This window comes from Bemisia tabaci, chromosome 2 (genome assembly GCF_918797505.1).
Source record: "Bemisia tabaci chromosome 2, PGI_BMITA_v3".
Lineage (NCBI taxonomy): Eukaryota > Metazoa > Arthropoda > Insecta > Hemiptera > Aleyrodidae > Bemisia > Bemisia tabaci.
Window position 1 is genome coordinate 63365379 of NC_092794.1, and position 25686 is coordinate 63391064.

The following is a 25686-nucleotide window of genomic DNA, read 5'->3' on the forward strand; positions in this document are numbered from 1 at the left end:
AAAGTTTAGGAGTATACCTTGCTTTGACCGACCCGTTTTTAAGTCATCCTAAAATTAACAAGAAACATTTGGACAACGTTTTGTAAGAAAGAATTATATTTTGTGACATTTTTATAAACAACACAAATGTGATCATGCAAATAGGTGCTTTTATGACTGAGCCAGATATGGTGTAGTACTTTACTGCAAAATGCAGTTCGTTCGTGCGGCCGCAAATTTAACTGATACACGTCGATCAAACTGAAGTTCCTAAGTTTGAAGTCCACCATTTCGTTTTGATTCGGTGTCTCCTACCATCAAAAGGAACTATCTCTATTTTTACTTGGGCCATAAGACCCATAAGGATACGTTCATAGTAGGGCCCATGGCACATGAAGATGGTTCCTTTTGATTGAAATACATCCAATCGCACGGCCGATGGACTCGAGAATATTTGTGCTCAGAAGTGAGTTTCAATAATTAATTGGAGGGGAGGACCGAATTCGTTTTCCAATCGTCGGACCATCGAGAGTAATTTCCGTTCCGTCCGAAAGCAGATTATCAGTCTGCAGATTCCTGTAATCTGGCGCGTGCCAACTTCCTGCGCGCGGAAAAGCTCGTCGAAAAATGTATGTCATCGACTTTGCCAAATCATTCAAGGATCAAATATTCAGAAGGCTCAGGAGAGGGGAAAAATCGTCTCCCGTTATCGCTATACCCGAGCTCCGGGCCAATCAGGGAGGAGATTGTTAAACCACTTTGATTTCGGGTGGAATTCAATGACCGTGTCATAAAGCCCGTGTTCGGTGCTGAACCGTGTCTAATGTCGTTTCTTGAAGGTTGATTTTGTCATCGGTGCTATTGCTATACATACTTAGAGAATTTTGTTTGACCATTGAAACCTAGGCGTGCTGACCAGTGGCAATTTTGCAAGTTGGCAACACCGTCTTTCTTCCATTGAAATGTATGTAAAATAATCGATTCTTGTTGAGGCAGCTGCCTCACCTAAAAGCGATTTTTGGAATGGATTTAAATGAAGGATAGAAACAGTGCAACCAACTTGCAATATTACTACTGGCGTTGACAGGTAAAGAGAGAGTTATTACACCTTCTCATTCACATTCAGTCAATAAGTGACATCCGTTTCCCTAATTTTCAACATGAAGGAGGGGTTTAAGGGAGGTTTTTGGGCCCACCCTGAATATCCTTGACTTTACGATTAAAAAATCGTGAGGTTCATCGGAGGTCCCTATTTAAATGGATACAGCATGATTTGGTCATTTTCTATCTCTTTTTGGGTCTATTACTGGCCTACATATGGAAATGAGCCGATTTGGGCAAAAATTGAGGATTTTTTCGCATTCAACCAAAAACCCTCAAAACCTGCATCTCTCGTCAGAATCAGCCTTTAGATGACCTAAGTTTAGGCCAGTGATATACCCGAAAAGAGACCGTAAATGGCCAAATCAACGAGTATTTTGTAAAAATTAGGCCTTCAATGAGCAAAAAATCGTAGAGTTGAGGAAATTCAGGATGGATTAAAAAGTGTCCCTTGTCTGTTCCCCTCCTTTCTATTGAACCTTCGTAAAATTGATATCATACTAACCTGTATAAATACTGCTACACTTCAAAAATCAATTTCTTACAAAAATGTGTATAATATACGATAATTATCACTTCTCAAAGACACAACTTTGGTAACAGCACAACGTAGCGGCAGGTTTCTTTCCCAGATCACTGAGATTCACCTTAGCTTTCCGTACAAAACTCCGTTCTACCTCCAACATTTGCCTTACAGCCTTTCCGAGGGAAGTATCCGTGGATATCTTGTCTTTGGACAAATTTTACGACGGAAACTCATAAATCTCTCGGCTTATGGCATCAATATCGGTTCCGTTGTTTGTGCAACAGTAGCCGGAGCTGAGATCGGAGCACCAGCAGGGATACCGCACAGTGGGACGAGGCATTGTGGAGAGGTCGCACAAGCAATTTTTCACTAAAAACTCCACATTTTATGTTTATTTGCACCGTGTAAAGCGAAAAGGAACCAAACCACATCAGCTATTTCCAAATTTAATCGGGCAAATTAATTTTGCACATGAAGACGGCTTGCGGATTTTTGTGTAAATTTCATTGAATTTTCTGCGTAGTGCGAAGCAAATTCCTTAAAATTTTTAAAGGAATCCATGCAAACGTATTCTCTCGTAAAAAATTAAATTGCCAGGTTAAATTTGCCAATGGCTCATGTGGCTTGGTTTCTCTCTGCTAAACGCGGTCCATCCTGTCATGATAAGAATTTTAAGGAGTGTTCCGTAGAAGAAATTTTACGAGAAAACCTCTTTCAAACTCCTACGTCTTATACTAACGAAGATATACTTAAGCTTCTTCCACTGAGTCCAACTTCCTCCATTGACTCGCTCCCATTGTGCGGTCGGGGGGGGGGGGGGGGGGCAAGCGGCGAGGACAGGACGTCGAAAAGAGGCGGAGAGAAGAAACAAAAACAGAATTGAGATTTCTTGCACCGAGGCATGAGATAATATCGGACTTATGTAAATCACTGCGCGTGCCTGCGCAGGGCGCCGTCTTTAAAAAAAGCGCCGCGCGCCACCGTGGGTATTCGATCCGCGAGGCAGCATTAGTGACAGGCTAGGAAACCGAATGACACATGCTGCCACCACCTTTTCTATTCATGCGGATCCGTTGCCAAACCTTATCCAGCTCAAAGGACTCGCTTTTCTGCGCACGTGTGAGTGTTTTTGGATTAAGGTGGCTCCTCAGAAATTTGGAGAAAGATTCGTTGTTTCACCCACGAAAGAACGTAACTATATCTCAATGTTGCCAAATTTCCTTCCGCGAATCGCATTTTTACCAAAAGAATCCAGGGAATTTCTAGCAGAGAATTTAACCAATTTTTTCTCTGATCTTGTGCGAAAATCAAAAATAATTTGGACAGCAACTGCACGGTTTACGTTCTCGTTTGAATTGTTTGAGTCAATTTGGCAACCTTGAAATGGAGGTAGGCTCTTTCGTAAAGGAAACAATGGTTATGAAATTAGGATATAAAATGGACTAAATTTCGCAATTACAATTTCTGGCACAGTTAAGAATCAAAGTATGTGCAATTAATTTCTCTATGCCTGTACGTGTTTTTACGAATGAGCCAAAAATCGTAGTTCCCGATTGCAAAATGCATTCCAATTAATTTTAACCGCAATGAGTATAAATAGTAAAGGCAATTAACTACTTGTCTATACTATGGTTTTATAATCTGAATTTTGAGTTTAACGGCGCCATTAGGTCTCATTTCTGTTTGAATAAGTCATATGTGCGAACACGTATTCGTATGTTCTTGCAAACTTTAGTGAATTAACTTATGGTGGTGAGAGTGTCGACATACGACCAGACTTAGAAGCCGAATTTTTCCTAGCTCAATGTCCGTGGGCCTTGACGGATCCAAATTTATATATTATTTCTCTGAAACCTTTGGGAAATTATGGAGCATTACGGCGATCACCACTGGAAAAATGACAACAGTGTTGTGTTAGTTCCTCCACCGCGCCTGAGCCTTCAGGTGGGAGAAAACAAATTTCCTTCGTCGATTTTCTTTGCAATCGCTACTCAAAACAAATCTCCCGTGTTTTCCCTTCCTTCTCGGTCTCTCTTGGAGTCAAGACTCATGAATACGCAATTCGGAAAAGGGATGAAACAGAGAAGGAAAAAGCAACCCATACCGAAAATCATCCGTTCCATTCCTGTGAAACTAAAGAAATTTAAAATGCGATTTGTTAAATTAGAGATAACTACTATGCAAAATGTATACCTACATTTACATACTTTCCCAACATACACTCGCACCTAATGAATGTTCTATTCCGCGGACGAATCATTTTGCGGGTGGTGTAAAGGGATCGTACACTTGACTTTCGAACAAATGTGCCATTAAGGGTCTCAAAACTTATCCGCAAAATTTTCCACCGGTAACGTTTCCGCACAATCATTGAATTCCGTAAATCACTCATCAGCGATTGACTTTTATGGCGATAACGTTTTCGGAAATCACACTATTGGCCAACGCTGCAGCAACTCTGTTAGTTTTCGAGGTATCTTATATAGTCAACGCAATTAAAGTTACAACACAAACATCCCCTAGGGACGAATGAATAGTTGCCGCCAAGTGTTCCAATTGAGAAAGCCGAGTCGCCTGCAATCTCGTGTATATGCAATACGGACGTCCCTTGAACACGAATAGTTGTATCCAGGCGTTGCTATTAAAAACGCCGGAGCGCCTTCAATTGTTGCGCTTCGCAATGACGGAATGAGTTATGTCGCTGCATTTATCGTGTCGGCATGTTGAATGATGTGTCTCAAGGTTTTTTCCTCCTCCCCCTACCGAACTGAATCCAGGATTCGGCTTTGAAATCACGAGGTGATCCCCTGTTGGAAAACTTCATTGTATGTGTGCGCAGTCTCAACATCAAAATTAAAAACTAAATCAAAATTAAATTCGGATTTGTGGTTTTCCTTTCATTAGTTTGAAAAAATCCGAGTTTTAAACCATCGCAAAGAATCAAAAGTCTGAGAAAATTCTTCATTTAAAACATTAGAGGCACGGGGCTTTAATGATATTGGACAATTAAATGAATAAAACAGAGGCTACTTTTTGCAGGAGTATATTACCTGATTTTAATTAGACCTTACTTTTTTGTCAATTTCCCATTTCACTTGCATTTAAATCTTCTGATTTAAAATAATTGAGACGCATCATATTGCATGAAATAATTACTGCCCGTATATTTTGTAATTAACAGTGTTGCCAACTATTATGATTGGCGAAAATTCATTGGCAAAAACGCTAATTAATATTTGCGGCAAAGTTGCAGAAAGAAAGTGTGCTCGCGGATACTTGACTTTCCCATACTGAGTTTTCACTCATCTACTTTGTTAAATTGTCACCTTTCGGCCAAAGTAGCACAAGTGCCATGCGCCGTTAAAACATTTCCGCCGCTATTTTATTCTTTTACAAAGAAATTGTTCAACGGAGCTGTCCGAAAATTTCACTGAATTTCATCGACAGCACAAAGAAAATTCAGTGAAATTTTCGGACAGCTTTGTTGAACAAGTTCTTTATAAAAAAATAAAATGGCGGCGGAAATTTTTGAACGTCGCATGGCGCTTGTGATACTTTGACCGGAAGGAGACGAAAGTCAATAAAAAAGTCAATAAAAACTACAATAAAAATGTTACGTTGGAATTTTTTTTAAAAAAATGGAGCAAATGACCCTCAGTCTCATAAGATAAAATAGATCCTGAAAAGCCGTCCTTTTCGTTACTTCAGTTTCGAGAGACTTGTTTCATATTTTCAACATTCCGGTTGAATTGGTGGATCATCAAAAAACTTATATTCAAATTTTGCGATGTCTTCCGGTACAATCCCGGAGGGAGTATACTTCTTCTTCGCTTGGCTTTTTGAAAACTTCCATCCTTTCTTGGTGCTTCCTGCTGAGACTTTGGGTCTATCAATGGACTTTCCAACAGTTTTTGCGTCCATCAAAATATTCAGCCGATGAAGAGCGCGGAAGGACCTCTGTAAAAACAACCGTGTCATACATTTTACAGTTAAATAACAACCATTTAAGTCGTAGAGGATGTATCTACGTTGGGTGATTTGGAAAAGCATTCCAACGGTCTACATAATGTCCGCCTTTTTTCATACTAGAAAGAATGACTCCTCCTTTTTCAGGACAAGATTAATTTTTAAGTAAGAATTTAGATGTAGATTTTTCTTTTAAGGTGATTCGATGGACGCCATAATTTGTGTCAGAACGACATGCGATGTATCGCATCAATTAGTTCCATTTTCTCGGCTACTTGTCATTTTTTCGAATTTTGAGATTGCAATTCTGTTGTCAGGAGACTAAACAACTCACTTACCAATTTTGACAAACAAATTCAACGTAATATAGGTGTGGTTTTTTCAGAGAGAAAATATCGCATTCGATACTATATTGACACTGCACTCGAATGCGATATTTTCTCTCTGAAAAAACTACACCTATATTACGTTGAATTTGTTTGTCAAAATTGGTAAGTGAATTGTTAGTCTCCTGACAACAGAATTGCGATCTCAAAATTGAAGAAAAATGACGAGTAGCTGAAAAAATAGAGACAATGGTGAGATATATCGCATGTCGTTTTGACACAAAATATGGCGTCCATCGAATCACCTTAATGTGTTTAAAGGCAGGCTCAAAAGAATCAAGAAAATTGAGATTTTGCTCAAAAGGCATCAAAGAGTACCTGTGGGATGTTTTCGGCGTCGGAAATGACATCGGGTAGGAACGGCAATTCTTTGATCCTCGTTTCAATGCCCGTTGAGGTAGGATTTTCGAGCTGAATCTCGAAGAGTTCCTTCAAAACCTCTTCATTGATACTACTCGTGCTATTGTCGGTCCCGAGTGATCTTAACCAGGCGCAGAACTTGGACGCAATCTGAAACAGTCGTCATCGTGCTACATAACACAAAATTATAACAGTAACGTGTAGCGCATAACCCCTGAGGCGAGAAGCGTATTGGTCGACCATACTGCCATGCCAAGAAAGAACGCCGTATGAGCCATCAGGCGTTGCCATATTTCCTTCGAAAAACAACGAATTCATAGGAAAATTTGTGAATATTTCTCCTCCGATTTCTCGAAGGATTTTGCTCAAAATTTGATCTAAAAGTCTGAAAATTTCAAGGAAAAATATTCATATTGTTCTTCCAAACCAAAAAATTTCAATAAAAAAATTACATATTTTTTCCTTTTCGAAAAGTGTATATAAAGAGCGGAGATTCGTAAGGTCACAATCGCGGAGGTACTTTCGCATTTTCCGACTCCAGTTATCGATCAGTGGTGTGGCGTGTTTTGCGATATATCGATTGATCTGTCATTTAAACCGATGGAAAAGGATCGATTAACAGGGTGTTTGCAGCGAACACCTTGATAATCGATTCTTTACCACGGATTCAAATAGGGAAATTTCGATAATCGATCATTCACGCCACGCCACTGTTATCGATGCGTATGCAGCCTTTTAAATATACATTAGACGGTAAACCTCAGTGTCTGACATTCCGCATTTTCCCGCGCACTGCGAATAATCGGCGCGCGCCCTTGTGACGTAAGGACGTGTCTCAATTTTGACGTGAGCCCTGTCTTACATATAACAGTGGCGTCGCGTGCTTTGCGATATATCGATTGTTATGCCATTTAAACCATGGAAAAGGATCGATACACAGAGTGTTCGCAGCGAATACCTTACTAATCGATTCTTTACCGTAGGTTTAAATGGCATAACAATCGATATATCGCAATTCACGCAACGCCACTGTCATATAAAGCCATGCTTTCTGGGGCTCATGCGGAAATCAAGGTAAGCCTTTACGCCAGCAGAGCGACGTAATGTAAGTCATCGTACTCACATGACTTAGCGTTAACTTGATCTCCCTCCCCCATCCGTGTTCGTTGATACACGGTATTGTGTTGAAAATAATTTATCGCCCCTCCTCCCCTCATGATATATATTTTGATGACGTCGGAGCTCACCATGTTTGAAACGTATAATCCCCGTTCCATCAGAGGCATTTTGAGAACGGCTTGCTCCGTGATGACTTCTGGGGGTTTCCAAATGTTGGCTTTTTCCGGGGGCTGGCGGATGAATCTCAAGTACGGGTTACACTGGTTCCTCGGCAGGCCCGTGAAAGATGTAGCGCTGTCCATGATGCATAGACAACAGAGGTGCTCTAAAGTATGAATCGGACGTGTTTGCGCAAAATAGTTGAAGACTTATCATCAATAACGTGCTAAGTGCCAAAAAATGGAAAACGGAGTTAGCACTGGAAATGCATGCTATGCGCCATTGACAACATAGGGCAAAGCGTGCTAAGTGCCATTGGACTTCGTTGCAAATCGTTGCAATGGCACTTAGTACGCTTTACCCTATGTTGTCGATGGCACATAGCATGCATTTCCAGTGCTAACTCCGTTTTCCATTTTTTGGCACTTAGCACGTTATTGATGATAAGTCTTCGTTTATCCTCAGTGTTCGGAACTCACAGGCGCCAACGCGCCAAATGCGCCTAAAAAAATCGGTCATGGCGCCTAAAAAATGAAGGCTCTGCGCCACCGTGGCCCCTTAAAATTGCCTCCCCCCCCCCCAAAAAAAAGGAAAATTCTAGTTTTTCTGTTTGGTGATTTTTCGAAATTTCCCCCAAGTAACAGCTACTAGTTCTGTAACTAAAACATCTTGCGTTTAACTTGTCACTAAATGCGCCGTGATACACAAGCAAAAAGTCAATTTGGCCCCTAAAAAATCTTCAAATTCTTCTTCTTTCTCTTTCCCTAAAAATCGAACTTGACGCGTCACATGGCTCCTGAAACTCCATAGATAGTTTCGAACACTGATCCACATAGATGGAACCCGTAGCAAATCATTTTTACGGAAATAAACCGAGACTGTCACCTCCCGGTCAAAGTATCACAGGCGCAATGCGACGTCGCAAAATTTCCGCCGAGATTTTATTTTTTACAGAGAAATTCTTGTTTGAATCTGTTTGAAAATTTTTACTGAATTTCGGCAGTACAAAAGAAATTCAGTGAAATTTTCGGACAGCTTCGTTGATCAATTTCTCTGTAAAAAATAAAATGGCGGCGGAAATGTTTAAACGTCGCATGGCGCGTGTCATACTTCGGTCGAAAGGTGACGAGACATGCTTTATTGGTGAGCCCTTTGTGCTCCTATAATTTTTTTTCATAATTGAGGGGCTTGGAGGGCAAAGCACATGAGTGTAGTTTTTGCTATTTAAAGGAATGCGTGATTAAAGTTTCTAAATTACACGGAGCCTTATGGCGAAAAGAAGGTTTAAACTCACTTTTTGATGCTTTAAAGTTGGATTTTAGTCGTGAATTTCTCACAGAATATACTTTCTAACTAGTAAAAGTTGAGTTCATGAATATCTCAATTTTTTCAAAAACTGCACTTATGCGCCTTGTCCTCCAATCTCCTCAATTATGAATGTTTCCGAGAAAAGGAACCTTATTCCGAACAGGCAACATTTTCAGTGAAGTCATTTATCTTGAGTTTGTCGAAAAATCTAATATTGAAATTTTTACTGAAATGCCAATCTGATATTCTGATTAAAATAAGCTGTAGTACTTCAGTTCATTTTTCTCAATAGAAGATGTTAAGTTTCAGCACTATCCAGAAATATCCTACCTAGAGCATGCAGAGTTAGGATTTCAAGTAGCTTTCTCTCAAAATTTGAAGAACGAACTTTAAACCGCAGTAATTCCGATTCGGTTTATAATTTGTTGACTTTTTTTGTTCCAAAACAGTCATAAAGCACTCCTCCATGTAAAGCACCCCCATCTTCTCTACTTGATCAATTCTCGATATCCTGATTATTGACATTACAGCACGGTCAAGTCCACGATTTAAAGTATACCCACTTTTATAGTGTGACAGAAGATCAGTTGTCTTCAGTTCAGGATGGCAGATCTTCTATCGCACCTCAAAAGTGGGTGCTCTTATTTTGCGTTAACCCTAATACGCATAAATAGTGCATCTTTTCGCCGTTTCCAGCACGAAGGAACGTAATTCCATTCCAAGGTTGCCAAATTGACTCGAACAATTAATTTATTTTACAAAAATGTACGTAAGCAATTTTCATCATAAATTGGTCTGTTTTTTGCTTGGAATCTAGAGAAAAATCAGGGAAATTTTCAGTCAGAAATGCCCAAGATTCTCTTGATTAATAGGCAATTTTTGAGGGGAAATTTGGCAACTTTAAAATGGAGTTACGTTCTTTCGTCCAGGAGACGACGTTTTGTGATCCTGTACATGGAACTTCATCTTACCGAGGAGTTGGCGGGAATAGAAAGCGGCTTCCGGAAGAAGACTTCGATATTCTCGAGGTTGTGTCAGGCTTAGAATTTTTTTGTCAAATAACAGGAAAGAACTCCTGAAACTTGAAAAAAGTATTTCGTTGAATAAAAGACGGCAACGATGGTGTGCAAGATGGTCAGGATGATGCGTAATGCTCTTTCTTTTCTTTTATTCTTGATGAATCTCTTTGATTTATTGACGGAATTCCCTTAAATTTATCATGCAAGGCACATAAATGAACATAGATATAAGTTATCAGGTGATACTTCGCAATGTTGTAAATGAGCCCACCTACCAATTCTTTTATTTTCATCCAATTGCATTTTTTGAATTAAACTATGTCTTCTTAGAACTTCTCTGTGAAATCTCACAGGAATGTTCCTGCTGAAAAGCTGAAAGATTCACAAAAACTTTTAAGAAATGACGTTGAGTAGTATTTCAAAAAATATATTATAGAACAAAATTTGCTACGTTGAAATGATGGTGGTGTCAGGATGATGTGTAATGCTTTATTTTTCTTTTATTCTTGATGACTCTCTTTGATTCATTGACGGAATTCCCTTAAATTTATCATGCAAGGCACGTAAATGAACATAGATATAAGTTATCAGGTGATACTTTGCAACGTTGCAAATGAGCCCATCAACCAATTATTCCTTCATTATCAAATTTTCATCAATTGGCATTCTTTGAATTAAACGGTCTACTTAGAACTTCTCTGTGAAATCTCACAGGAATGTTCTTGCTAAAAAGACGAAAGATTCACAAAAACTTTTAAGAAATGACGTTGAGTAGTATTTCAAAAAATACATTATAAAACAAAATTTGCAACGTTGAAATGCACCTTCCTGATTTTCATTAAACGCCGTGCGTCCGAACCGAAAGTGTAACAAATGAACTAGGATACCGAAACAGAGCGTATAAATTGCCTTCAATCCGTTGTGATGCAACGAGCACATCCATGCGTCAAGTTTTGTTGCCTACTCGGTGAGACCCAATTAATCAAACCTCCGATGCATGATACGAGCACTTGTGAGTTGTTTCCTTCCCAATTTGTTGCAGCATTTTCTTTCTTTTTTTCTTTCTTTTTTTTCAATCCCCCTCTTTTCTCCTTCCCCAACATGCGTGTAAAAACAAACAATGACAAAATAAAACCGTCAAGAAGATGGTAACGTCGTAATCGAAGTACATGTTTTTCTAAGATTCACAGACATCGTGTTCGAACTTGAGGCTTTTCAATTTAAGGAATTTCTTCATCAAAATTGGACTGCATTTTGCAATTAAGAACTATAAATTCCGGCCCGGTTTAAAAACACGTTAGTGCCGTAAAACGTAAGTGCCATTAGTTTCCCTATGCATATAAGTGTTTTTTCAGATGAGCCAGAATTTATAGTTCCAAATTGCAAAATGCAGTCCAATTTGTCTTTGTAGCTCTTACTTTATTTGGTGTTGGACTGTTGGCAATAAGAACGCATCGTCGTTTTTTCGCATACAGGATTTTCTGCTCCGGCAAAACACAAGAAATGAATGATGTTTTTGATGCTGCACTCGAAGCAATTGGTTTTTCTTCTGCCTCCTCGGAACACATACTGGTGACGTCGACAGGAAGCTGAAGAATAGAGGCAACTTTTGAGAATCGCTCCTCGCCTAAACATTCCCGAATCTCTTGGGTCATCCTCAGTTCTCTCTGGAAAATTTATAACAAGGAAAAATTTAATTATGAAAATTTATAAAAAAAAAAATTATAATAAAAAAAGTAAGTTAAGTTAGTATAAAAGCAACCAGGCTGGTTGGAGATGCGAACGCATCTTCTTAGTGTTTCATTTTGTTCATTGTTTGTCATGTTTTGTTCATTCTAAGTGTTTTTTTTCTTCGTTAGTATAAAAGTAAGTAAAAAAGTTAGTATATAAAGTTTACCAACTTTCGATATTGTACATCATTGCTTTTGAGGACACCCGCCGTTTTTGTTTAAAATTGGTCACGACCGTCGCACCGCATCGAATGTTCAGTGTGACGATCGTGTCTTCTAGACGTACTTGAGTCAGTCATTAATTTTAATATCACTACAATCGAGCGGACGGGGATGGTGCGTAGAACTCCTACCCCCCCCCCCCCCCCCTCTGGATCCACCTATGATCGTAAAATAACGCTACACCTGAATATTTCAAGGAAAAATATCCGTAGCTTTTCTAAAAAATAAATTGGTATTTTATAGAGGAATGTTTGGCAACGCTTGAATGTTCATACGGCGTTCTTCTCCCTGATAGCACGGGGATATGATGAACCGAAAAGAAAATAATCGCAGGGCAGTTCCCTTTCATTGTTTTGGACACGTGAGGTGCCGTCGTCTCAAAAAAACAAAAGGCTCTTGCGCACTCCTGGCTAATGGTGTTTACGAAGGAATTTCCCTTCCTTCCTTTGTTCCAAAAATTTCGGATTTCCCGACAATGGAAAACAAGGAAATAGTTTCTAAATGACATCCTCATTGCAAGAGTGGTCAGTAGAGGGGGGGGGGGGAGAGGTTGGGGGGTTGCTTGTGGTGGCTACTCACTGAGCTTATAAAAGAGCAACCCCACTCCTAAAGTTCAATCAGTGTGGATCAGAGAGCGAAGTGGCCCAATGGGTGATCAGGTCTGTGGGTTAGTGGGTCAGCGGTTAGTGGTGCAGTGGTAAGTGGTGCATTGGATTAGTGGTGCAGTGGATTAGTGGTGCAGTGGTTTAGTGGTGCAGTGCAATTAGCAAGCGGAATCGCAACATGAGTTAAGCTCCTAGTATGTGAGTATAGCAGATAATAGCTTTATCATACCTTACATCCTCATTATATTTAAACTGTATACTTTTCATTTTTCAAATTTTCAAATTTATTTTTGTTATTTTCCCACTTTTGAGTCTTAACATTTTTAATCCTTAAATATTTTATTTTTGAAATTTTGAAATTTTTATTTTTCAAATTTTGAAATGTAATTTCTCTATTTTCATATCTCTACTTTTGAAAACGTAAAACGTATCTAAGTTATCGTAAATTATCCTTGAATATTTCGTTTTTAAAGTTTAAATTGTATCAGGTTCATCCTATTATTTTCCTTTCCTATTTCACGGTCGTGCCTATTTCAAAATATTATGAGTCACTTACTTACCAGTATTATGAATTACTTTTATTCTTTAAAGAAAGAAAATATCAATGAAATCAACAATGATTCATATTATTTTTCCAATTTTTCTAGACTGATAGTGATGTTTTTTCAGGTCATTGTTTTGCATTGAGAATGACATCAGATTAATTGGCTGTAGTTAATGAATACACTATTACATCGTTTGAAAATTTCTAAATATTCAATAGTGTTATACTTTCTCCGAGAAAATTAGCCGACGCATCTTCCATTCATTCTCCATGAATATTTCCAAAAAAGAGAAGACAATTCTCAAAAATTTCATGAAAAATTGCTGATTGGTTTTTGCAAAAAAAAAAAAAAAAATAGACATGAACAACGATTTGAAACGTCACAATCGGCCATCTATATACTACTTCCTGCTAAATTTTTAATAAATAATAAAAGATTTGCGCATGAGCTGCACTGTTAATTGGACGAATTTCTGCCAAATGGAGGTATGTGCATTAAGACATGAGCCCTGAGACTCATAAGAATATATGCATAACAGGGCTCACAATACACATAGCTCCGTTTCGCAGAAGCACGTCCAATTTACATTAAATGTTCCTTCACTAGCTTTGCTCTCTTGATTTTTCTTTTTTTTTCAGATCGGCAAGAAACTAAGTCTGTGAAAGCGCTTCCAGCACCGTGTGCAAAGGTTTCAACTTATACTTTCTTGAATTGGATTTTTTCCTCCTCTTTAAACGCTTCATACTAACTTCCTAATTGACAAAAGACAGGGTCAGAGTGGAAGCTCCTTTCAGCGTATTAATCGTAAGTAAAATTGCTTTGCAGTATTTTTATTTTTCTCTCAAATATCATGCTAATGTTCATCTCCATGTTAATTATATTAGTCTTCCTTTTTGTTCTTTTTCAGGTCGGCAAGAAACGAACACAGTGAAAACAGTTTCACATTGTTTTATATTGGTTTTTTGTTTTGAATACCTCATATTGATTTTGCTCTTTTACCGACTGGTAGGAGACGAGCACTTTGAAAACTGTTCAACTTCATTTCATTTTACTAATTTATTTTACTCTATTTACCTGAACTAATTTACTTTTGTTTATTTTTTCAGATCGGCAAAAAACGAGCATAATGAAAGCTGTTTCACTTCATTTTTTATTATTGTCCACCCAGTCCTACCATCGAGGAAAATCTGTGATTTAAAGGTACCAATATAGTTGAATCACGGTGTTGGGCATCAATCTGAATGACGAAGAAACTCGCCTCATTGCTATGTAACTTTCAGTCTCACTTTAATGGTACTCCTTTACAATAGGACGTTAAAATTTTGTATGTGGATGGACCTTTTTAAATTTTCAATTATTTTTAGTGTTGTAAAAATTAACAGAAATGTTGGTGGGATTCACCAGAAAGTACCCGTACAGCTTTAATTAATCTACAACTAAAGAATACACTGAATAATTGCTCATGAAATCAATGGCTGAAGAACAAATTACAAAAGTAGAGAACAAAATTGCACTATTTTCCGAATGATATCAATGAATTACAGATTTTTTACTACTAGATGATTGCAGTACTTTTAGAAAGTATCAATTTTGCATGACGAGGCCATTCAGAGTGAACAAAACAATTTTTTCGCTTAAGGTGATTCTATGGAGGCCATTTTTTGTGTCAGAGCGATGTGCGATATATCGCATCGATTTTTTCCATAATTTCAGCTACTTGTCATTTTTCTCGAATTTTGAGATCGCACTTCTGTTGTCATGAGACTTAAGAACTCATGTACCAAATTTGACAAAGAAATTCAACGTAATGAACTGACTTGGTTTTTTTTAGAGGAAAAATACAGCATTCGAGTGCAGTTTCGATATCAGTATCGAATGCTATATTTTTCCTCTAAAAAAATTACGCCTTTATTACGTTGAATTTCTTTGTCAAATTTGGTACATGAGCTCTTAAGTCTCATGACAACAGAAGTGCGATCTCAAAATTGGAAAAAAATGACAAGTAGCTGAAATTATGGAACAAATCGATGTGATATATCGCACATCGCTCTGACACAAAAAATGGCCTCCGAAATGGTGATTCGATAGACGCCATATTTTATGTCAGAACGCCATGCTATATATCGCATCGATTGGCCTCATTTTTTCAGCTAATCGTCATTTTTCTAATATTTTGAGATCGCAATTCTGTTGCCAGGAGGCTAAAGAATTCACATATTAATTTTGAAAACCAAATTCAACGTATTGGTTTTTTCAGAGGAAAAATATCGCATTCGAATGCGGTTTCGATATCAGTGTCGAATGCGATATTTTTCCTCTAAAAAAACCACGCCCTTAATACGTTGAATTTGTCTGTGAAAATTGGTAAGTGAATTCCTTAGTCTCCGGGCAACAAAATTGCGATCTCAAAATTCGAGAAAAATGACAAGTAGCTGAAAAAATGGAACCGATCGATGCGATATATTGCATGACATTCTGACACAAAATATGGCGTCCACCGAATCACCTTGTTTTTATTTTCAAGTTAAGTTAAGCGTTGACTAATCATTCCTTTTTTTATTCTTACTTTGTTTCAGGTCTACCAAAAATGCTCCTTCACAATGTGAATGCTGATCGCCAACCGCTGCAATCCTTTTTCAGTGAATTGTGGAACCAAAATGCTTAAAACCACGGTGTGCATCAATGTGGCCGACGATGTCACTCATCGCCTTTAAAAAGCTATGTGCCCCTTCATAATACCGTACTGAATAAAAACGCCGTATGAACCTTCAGACGTTGCCAAATTTCCTGCGATAAAACACGAATTTCTCGGTAAATTTATGAATATTTTTCTTTGAATCTTACAGATAATTTTGTTCGCAATTTCACCAAAAATTCCTGAAAAGTTCGAGGAAATATATTCATATCTTTCCTCAGAAATATACGTTTTATTTGGGGAAATTTGGCAACTCTCGAATGTTCATACGGTGTTATTCCTTAGCACGACAGCATAAGAGATGCGAAAATTTTGTAATTGAACAGATTTTCTTAAATTGTAAATTATCATCAATGGTATTAAATTAACTGAGATTTTGGCATAACTATATAAAACTATATAAAACTGTATTAAAATTCCTCAGGTCCATGTTTCAGGTCATTGATTGCTCATGGAATCAATATAGCGAAGAAAAAAGAAAACATGACAAAAATATAGAAAAATTGCATTCAACTTCACATAATTGATCAATATCACATCAGAGAATATTGGAAACTGTCGAATTCGACGAGTAAATTTGACATCAACAATGAAATTTTCTCTCTAATGTTTCCATTTTTCAAATTAGGTTAAGCTCCAACTAATCATTTTTTTTTTTTATTCTTAGTTTGTTTCAGGTCTGCAAGAAACGAAGAAAATGTTCCGCACGGAGAACGGAAGTAGTGCCCTCCAGAATGTGTATTTGTTGTGTAAAATTGCATATGCAGTTTTTTTAAAAAATATTTACATGTCATATGCAGTTTTTTTTAAAACTATTTACATTTCCTTCCAGCTCTGCGTATAGTTCTCATGTATTACCTACTAACAAACAATATTGCATCCAATTGAAAGTAAGTAAACTGCATAACGCAAAAAAGAATTATCTTTCCTATTTATCATTCTGTATTGTAAAAAACACATATACCTAGTCCACAAATTTTACACAGGAGTATAATAATACTGAAGTAAAGAAAGTTCTTTTTTAAAAGAACCAGAAAAGTTATTTTTTTGCGTTATGCAGTTGAGTTACTACCACTGAATGCATAATTGTAGTTGAAGCTAGAAGCTAGTATGAAACTGCAATTCAAATTAAATTTTGGGAAAATATAAAGACGTAAATTTCATTAATTAGACGTATTTCTATCAAACGGAACTATGTGCATTATGACGTGAGCCCTGTTATGCACATATGCTTATGGGTCTCAGGGCTCATGTCTTAATGCACATAGTTCCGTTTGACAGAAATACGTCCAATTATGGCATGTTGCCCTGACAAAAATTTTGACAAGAGAGTACTGAACATATTTATGCTAAAAGGAACTATGTTTCATGCTTCGAACTTCATGCGAAACCCATCTACATGATTCCTTTCAGGATAAATATGTCTCTAATGAATGATGATGGAAAAATGTCTTAACTATTCTGAGAGCCTAATAATTAGAAGTCCAGTAGCCAGTCTTGTCCCCTGTTACAAATCACACTAATGATTCTTGATGTTTTTGTTTGTTCCAGAAGCAGCTGCTGAAGAAACGGGCTCTGGGGGAGGGGGGTGGCTCGCTAAGGGAGGAGGTTCCCGGGGAAAGGGGGGTCCGAGGGGTTGGGAAGGATCGCGGTGTAAGGTTTCCCAGGGGAGGCTCCCGGGGATAGGGGGGGTCCGTGGGGTTCGTTGCGGGGTCGCGGAATAGGGTTTCCTATGGGGAGGGTTTCCCGGGGAGAGGGGGGGGGGGGTCCGTGGGATTCATGTAGGATCGCGGAGTAGGGTTCCTAAGGGGGGAGGGGCCGCGGAATAGGATCACGGGGGGAGGAGTAGGATTTTTTTTTTTTTTTTTTTTTTCTGCGACTGGCTTGCTGAGATCCTCCGGGGCGTTACGTCCCGGGGTCCGCCGTCGCCGGCAGGGGCGCCCGCCGGGACCCCGTGGGTCCGTTGGGCGTCCCCTGCCCCCGACCCCCCGCGAGGGGGGTCTCTTTGCTCCCCCGTAAGGGGGGGCTTTTGACCCCCCTCGCGGGGGGTCGGGGGTGGGGGCGCCCAGCGGACCCTTATGGGGTCCCGGCGGGTGCCCCTGCCGGCGACGGCGGCTCCGGGGCGTTGCGCCCCGGAGGATCTCAGCAAACCACGAACAGAAAAAAAAAAGAAAAAAAAAAAAGGGAGGAGGTGGGAAAGGAACCTGGACGCCGGAAGCCGGGGTTGGGGGAGGTCGCTGCTGCTGGATACCATCGTACCGGGATCGTCGAATTTTTTTTTTTTTTTCTTTTCTTTTTTTTCTTTTTTGTATTCTCTGTTTCAGGTGCTGCTGCTGGGTTCCATCGTACCGGGATCGTCGATTTTTTTTTTCTTTCTTTTCTTTTTTCCTCTTTTTTTGTATTCTCTGTTTCAGGTGCTGCTGCTGGTCGCCATCGTACCGGGATTTTTTTCTTCTTCTTTCCTTTTTTTTCTTTTTTTTATTCTCTGTTTCAGGTGTTGCTGTTGTTGCTGCTGCTGCTGGTTCCCGCAACCGAAGGTAAGATACCGTTTTGATTCTTCACGTTAACCAATTGTGGAGGGCACTACTCCCGTCTCCCGCGGGCATAGCTTTTTTTTGGCAGTGTCAAAAACGACATGGAGCAGTGGATGGAGCTGCGGCAGCGTTGGTAAGAGTTTTATTTTGTTTTCTCTCCTCCTTTCCTCTTCTCTCTTCCTTTCCTCTCCCCTCTTCCTTCCCTCTCCTCTCTTCCTTCCCTCTCCCCTCTTCCTTTCCTCCCCACTTTTCCCTTCCTCTCCCATCCCCCCTCCCCCGTGGATTAGGGCTCTTGGCGATACCACGTTAAAAAAAACGCGCCGAAAGCTCTACCTCCGGGAGCAGTGCCTGATCGGGCTCTCCCAAGGTGGTGTGGAAACGAGCTTGTCTGAGGGTATTTCCCCATTTTTCTTCCGAATTGTCGATTATAGCTACTGGCGACAATGGAAATAATAAATGAATAATGTTAAAACCTGGGAATCTTTTCACTCAACGTGATTCGAAGGATGCCATATTTTTTGTCAAAACGACATGCGATGTATCTCATCGATTGGTTCCATGTCATTTTTCTCGACTTTTGAGATCGTAATTCTGTTGTCAGGAGACAAAAGAATTCACTTACCAATTCTGACAAACAAATTCAACGTAATATAGGTGTGGTTTTTTCAGAGAGAAAATATCGCATTCGAGTGCAGTTTCAATATCAGTATCGAATGCCATATTTTCTCTCTGAAAAAAACCACACCTATATTACGGTGAATTTCTCTGTCAAAATGGGTAAGTATCGATATACCGTATGTTTCTCGATCCGGGTTATTTCAAATATTTCCCGGAATTATTGAGCATTTCTGGTTACATCAAGTGATCGCCGAAGCAATCTTTCGTTGGGTGCAAAAGTCACATCATGAAGTGACTTTTTACCGGAGGTATTGAGCATTTCCGGTTACATCAGGTGATCGCCGGAACAATCTCTCCTGTGAAGCAAAAGTCATATTATTGCCGCAATCACATTCTGAATGTGAAAGCTGAATGTGGCTTGAATGTGAAAGTCATCGACCCGATGCCTGAATTTTGCACGTGTTGCTTCAAGCAACGATGCAATTGCTTCGTGCAATTCAGCAACGATTCTCAGCTACCATCGGATAATGTCAAATTTTTCTGAACAATTCGAATAGATTTGATACACATCTGGATGAAAATAACTCGATTTTTAGCTATTGAGCGCTGACTGTTGCCTTCCATATTCAGCTGCCGAATTCAGCGTGTGATTGCGGCATATGAAATGAATAATTGCCGGAAATTTTCAGCATTCCTGGTTACTTCCGGTGAGAACCGGAAACACTCATTATTTCCCGAAAGTATTGAGCATTTCTGGTTTCATTCTAGGTGATCGCCGAAGCAGTCTCTGAATGCGCGCGTATGCATTTATGAATTTCCTCGAGGTACATAAGGTACACTTAGTGCAATTTTCAAATGAAAATTTGCTCAATAGAATTACTCAATGGAGAATTTGCACACACAAATTTTATTGCTTCATCCGAGAGTGCCTCGTGAGCTGAGTTCGCAGTATTTTTCATAATTTTTTTCTGACATGGGAAATTGGAGAAAAATAGATTTAAGTAAAAGTGAGAAAATTTCCCGCCTTGTGACGTCATCTGGCGGCATTTTCCATTCAAACACATGTATTTTAGCAGATTAGGTTATTTTGTCATATTTTCTCCAATTATTGTCCAATTTAGAAACCAAGGATAACCTCATACCGCAATTTTCCTGGCAGTATCATTTCAAATTTGAAATTCAGGAAATTTCAGACACCTGCAAATTTTCTATTGTGAATATCTACATGTTGCTATGTCCCTTACCATCTAATCATATTAAGTTGTATAGCTTTGTAAATTCATGCACAAGGAGACCAACAATGAACTAAGTTATTAGAAAGAAAAAAAATAAATTGGACGTATTTCTGTCAAACGGAACTATGTGCATTAAGACATGAGCCCTGAGACCCATAAGAATACATGCATAACAGGGCTCATGTCATAATGCACAGAATTCCGTTTGATAGAAATACGTCCAATGAAAGAAATAAAAATGAAATAAAAGCTAGATTAGATTTGTATTTGACTCACGACTCGGCAGAAAGGTTTCTTTCCGTCAATTTTTCGGACTCTCATGGGTGCGCCTGATGGTCTAGTACAGGTGCACAAATTCACTCACGCGCGAAGTTGGGCCTCACACGTTATCACCAGTTCAGCGAGAAGTGTTAGCACACCCGAGAAAACCCCAATTTCCACGGTCATAAAAACACCATCAGATCGTGGCGGGAGGTGAATTCCATACACAGCGGTTTCCATGGAGGCCAACTCGCTGTTTGTTCCATAGCATCGGAATGCACACAGCAAGCATTTGAAGCCCTCCACTACCGTGCTAAAGAAGAACGCCGCATGAACCTTTGGGCGTTGCCAAATTTCCTTTGGTAAATCACGAATTTTCGGGAAAATCTTTAAATATTTTTCTCACAATTTTTCAGATACTTTTGTTTGCAATTTTACCTAACGTTCTTGAAAATTAATCGGAAAAATATTCATAACTTTCCTCAAGAATAAACATTTTATCGGAGGAAATTTGGTAATTCTCGAATGTTCATACGGCGTTTTTCCTTAGCACGGCAGTCTAGGTATAACAAGCGAATGTTCCACTGAAAATGCATTATGCATCTGTTGTTTCTATACATTTTGGCGGCGAAACTACGAAAAGCAATCGATTACAATGCTCACAAGTTCCCGCTTCTACTTTACATTTAAAAAAAAAAAAAAAAATTACCGGCCTCGTTCATACGAAATTCTTAGAGAATATTTTTAGAAAGGCATAGAAGAATCACACGAATTTCATAATGAAAATTGCCAGAATCGTTAAGCAGAATCATCCGTCAGATGGTATATCGGTATTGTGTTGTGCCTGAGCGAGTGAACGAAAGCCATCGCGCCTTCAATCCTATGTTTATGCCACATTGACTGCCATGGAGTACGAATAGTTGTACTCAGGCCAGGCGTTGACATCGACGTCCGCCGCGTTTGTTGAGTGAGGTATTGCTTGGCTAAAATTGTTTCCTTATTTTCTGTGTCATTTTTATAACCATGCGCAATATTTGTCTTCCTTCTCCTCCTTTGATACACGTAGAGATCACAGTATACGGAACGGACCTGCGTCTCAATTAATTTTTAAAAGATTTTTAATCCTGAGATGCGCTTGCCTAACTACACTAGTGCATAGTTTTCTAATAATTTTCCCCCTTTTCTTTTCTTTTTTTGCGTATGGACTGCGAGCATACGTCAATCAAGGTTGTTTTTTTAAAAAAAGATATGCAATTGAAAATGAGTACCTACATCAGATATCGATTTATCGACGTCCGATACATCTCGCACTTTGACATTTTTCGTCATTTATTCGCATCTAAGCGGGGGCCAATTGCTAAAATCAGTAGACAAAGAATACATGGAGCGATCCTAATGGTTGAAATGGTTGGTTCCGATAGACTAAGGAAAAAAATTATGGATTTACTGTTGAGTCTCTTGTGGATTGCTGTTTGTTATTCTATTACCTACCTCCTTTATCCAATGCAACCACCCGCTTCTACCAATAGAGTCCCTCCATATCCTATTTGTCGTCTTTGTCTATAGCTTTGTCTACCAATTTCAATAATCAGCCCGCACTAGACTTAGACGTTTTTATTACACCTATATTGACCAGTATTTTGGATTGAGGATATTTTGCGAAATGAACCTATCATTTTTGTCAAAAAGGACGTAAGCGAATTTAAGCTTTTCTTCTAAAGTGGCTAAAATGACGTCACTGTTTTGAAACGACGTAAGTAAACGGTCCTGTACTTCTATAATCGTACTAATTTCTTTAAAAGAGCCTTCGTGATATCCATTTTTTCTTTTCAATTTTATTATTAACTTTTAAAACGTGATTGGGCGTGAAGAGTCCTCTGCTATCCATGCATACTGAAGCATGGGACTCGATCGAGTCAGTTCGTCGCTAACCCGACATAACGGCGAACCTCAGTCACCCCACCCCGTGAGCTCTGCGCTCCAAACATTTCTATGATTTTCGCGGCTCATGGGGAAATGGAGATTAGCTCTTGCGTCAAAGAGGCGACGGAGTTTTGCGGATTGTCCTTGCTCCGAACAGCCAAGCGGCGAATGTTGATTCTTCATCTGAAGAGCTTTGGCTCGGAATGAAAATAATATCTTAAAACTTTGAGAGAAGTTGCGACAATATTGGAATACGGGAATCAATTTGCCTCCGCTCGGAGCTGCAGCGGCATTTTCTCACTCCTCGCCGAGATGCGCTTTGAAGGCGCCGACATAACAGCCGGAGCAGCCCCCAGCTCGTTACGGCAACGGCAACAAAAGTTCCTCCGTCATGTCAACACTCACCGGCGTGTGCGCCTTTTCCAGATTTCCACGTCAACTCTCATCCCGTCAGCTCTCTCTGGCTCATGCCTTCGGTATTTTTAATCACAAACGTCACCCCCCCCCCCCCCCTTCATTCAAAAGAGTATGCACAACGAGTTATTTCTTTCATTTGGGACACGGCCCGATTTTCCTTGGAATTGCTATTGTTTTAGGAGTCCTCCGATTCATCTACTGTCCCGCCCCCCTCCGCCTCCCCGCAACCGTTGAGGCTTTGTATATAGCCTCCCACCTCTTTCATTAAACCCCTTTCAAACCGTGAATTTAATGCAACTTTGAGTCCTAATCAAGGTTTTCTTTCCCCCCGCTCATTTTCTCTGCGACACTTCGTCTCGGTCAGGCCGTGGGTAGGGGGGAGGGGGGAGAGGGGGGGGAGGTTGTGCCCAGTCATCCGTCACCATTGACAAAAGTTGAAGGCGAGGACAGACCAAATGAAAACTGTCGAGCTACTTTTTATTCAAGCTCTCCACAAAGGTCTGGTCTTGCTCAAACGGCAAGGAAAGAATGCTATAGTGCGATGAACTTCAAAGGTAGAGAAGTCAGATTCGAATACAGCCCCACCGGACTGATAATTGAAATTGATAGACAAAGCGATGGACAAAGACGACACACTGAAAATAAAGTGATCCTACTGGTGGTTGCAGATGGTGGACAAAGGAAGTAAATAACAGACTAACCAACGGCGAATCGCGAGAGACCCAATTGTTAGTCCATCATATCTTTCCTTAGTCTATGGGAACCAACCTTTTCAACCAATATAATCGCTTCATGTTCCCTATGTCTTATTTTTCTATCACTTTGTCTATCGATTTCAATAATCAGCCCGTATAAGTAGGTTTTGGACAAGAAGTCACCTTACAACCGCAAAATATCTCCGCGATAAAATAATGTATTTTGTTTGCAGTGTTTCACAATTTCGTTTCCTGCTTCCTGTCAGGAGGAGTGCTGTGAAACCTTTTTTGGTGCTGGGAAACATTTTTCTCTCATAATATTTTTTGTCTCAAAGCACCCCCAGTCGAAATTGTGGTCCCCCTACATTTTAAGGGGAAATCGTAGTATTTTCTTAATTTTGGTCACGGTTTTGAACCATAACTTACGGAAAATGGCTAACCCTCCAAAATTTTTAGCGCTAAATTCGTCCGTGGCCAGGGCCGGATTTACCTACTTGCCTGTATTGCCGCCCCCTTCTCACTCGTTTTGAAACATCAATAAAAACCATCAAGTGAAAGTGCCGGAAGAGGAGGGGTGCATGAGACGCATTTACTCGTGTTGGACACATAGCCCCGTCAACACTACTGGCAAAAGTTCACGGAACTTTGCGCGAAAGTTAAGTTCCGTAAACCTACATCTGTGTGGACAAGGCCTTCCATTTATATGAAATGAACGAAAGAATTATGAAAGAACAAACATAAATGTGGTTTAATAATTTTAACTTCTGCCACCGCGCCGCGCTGACCGCACTGTGTTTGGCGCAATGCGTGAAGTATTCCTACAGTCTTGTAGGCGCTGTGCGTTTCAGGCCGACCGCTGCTGGACGCACAGTGTTTGACGAAATGCGTGAAGTATTCATGCAGTCTTGAAGGCGCTAATATGTGTTTCATGCCGATCGCCGCGTCGAGGGCCTCTCCTTTTCATCTCAAGTCCTCGTCAGCATTGCTCTCAGCGCCGCACGTCTCCTGACCAAATTTCGTGTTTAGCTTCTCGACTAATTTAAGCTTTTAACTTAGCTTTCTCGACTAATTTAAGGTGCTGTCTCTTATATCACCGAAAGACAACAAAATTAGAAATTCTCAGGAAATGAGAGATTCTGTCGCCTTTTCTCGTTTGTAATTTTTTTCTTAATCCGATTTTTTTTATACCTTCATTTAAAAAAATTGCAAAATTGGCCGTGGCAACCCCCTAAATCCGGCCCTGTCCGTGACCTCTAAAATGTCGAAATTTCAAGGCAACGGAGGATTTCAGGGGGTCAGTTTTTTACCCTGATAAGCGTGAAATAGTCTACTATCTTTTTTTGACTTAAAATTTCAATATTTTTGAGAATCATTGTGAAATTGGCCAATACAAGGTGTCAAAAAAAGAAAGAGAAAAAAAATATTTTAGAGGCCGTGAATAATTTTAACGCTTCAAGCCATGGGCAGGCCCGCCACATCCCACCTCGGGCTCTGGTACCAGTTTTCAGGTCCGGGCCCCAAGCACGGGGGGGGGGGGGGGAGGGTCCGAGGGGTATCCCCCGAGAAATTTTAGAATTTACACGACTAATCGGACGCATTTTGAAGCTTCCACAAAGAATTTTTCCATCAATTTCTGCGGAATAATTATGTTTTTTTTTTTATACTTTCAGCACAAAATACTTGCGAATTGTTGCATTCGAAACATGTGAAAAATTTTAATTTTTGGGGAGAGGGCATATGATACTATTTTCAGTTCTAAGAGGGCCAGGCCCCCCTGGATTCCCCCTTCGTTTGTCTATGGCGAGGGAGTTGAGCCATGAGCCATTGAAGTCGAGGATGCCCAGACTGGAGACTCTTAGCATCTGACGACGGAAGAAAATGAAACGCAGTTACTAAAAATATCCCTCTGTACTGAAAATCTTGAAAATATATAGAAATTTTCCAAGAAAAATACATCTTTGAAAATTTAAGAAGAATTCTACAGTGTCCCAGCGTGTTTCTGAAAATCTATTCACCTTTTGCGAAATTTTTAGGGTAAATTTTTCACTTTTTCTTACGAAACAAGGGTTGCATGTGAATTCGTAGTGGTTTTTCACGGGTAACACGGGCCCCCTCCGGGGCCCGGGCCCCGGTACCAGGGACCCAGTATCCCCCCCTTGTGGCGGGCCTGGCCATGGGAGAAGGTCATGTAGCACGAGTGAGAGTCCAAGACCTTCGCCAAAAATAAAAAAAAAAAAAACTATAACTATTCCAAAGATTTGATCCCAAAGATCTGTAGCTCCC

The 25686-nt window shown here is 39.8% G+C and overlaps 1 protein-coding gene and 1 long non-coding RNA gene across 3 annotated transcripts; one reads left to right on the forward strand and one right to left on the reverse strand.

Moving 5' to 3' along the window:
- Positions 1 to 4639: 4639 nt before the first annotated feature.
- On the reverse strand, positions 4640 to 20605 carry LOC109039531 (uncharacterized). Of its 2 annotated transcripts, XM_072296027.1 has the most exons (7): positions 20384 to 20605; positions 19176 to 19228; positions 11342 to 11590; positions 9876 to 9985; positions 7566 to 7762; positions 6277 to 6468; positions 4640 to 5563 (listed from the first exon to the last, which is right to left on the reverse strand). In XM_072296027.1, exons 3-7 carry the CDS (start codon positions 11392 to 11394, stop codon positions 5339 to 5341), a joined length of 777 nt encoding a protein of 258 aa, XP_072152128.1. In that variant the 5' UTR covers positions 11395 to 11590; positions 19176 to 19228; positions 20384 to 20605; the 3' UTR covers positions 4640 to 5338. The 2 variants fall into 2 exon arrangements, with proteins under 2 accessions (XP_072152128.1, XP_018910572.2); XM_019055027.2 differs by lacking the exon at positions 19176 to 19228.
- Positions 12576 to 14795, forward strand: LOC140223954 (uncharacterized). The gene is made up of 3 exons (XR_011899209.1): positions 12576 to 12678; positions 13664 to 13829; positions 14132 to 14795. It is a non-coding gene; the product is annotated as an uncharacterized lncRNA (long non-coding RNA).
- Positions 20606 to 25686: the final 5081 nt, after the last annotated feature.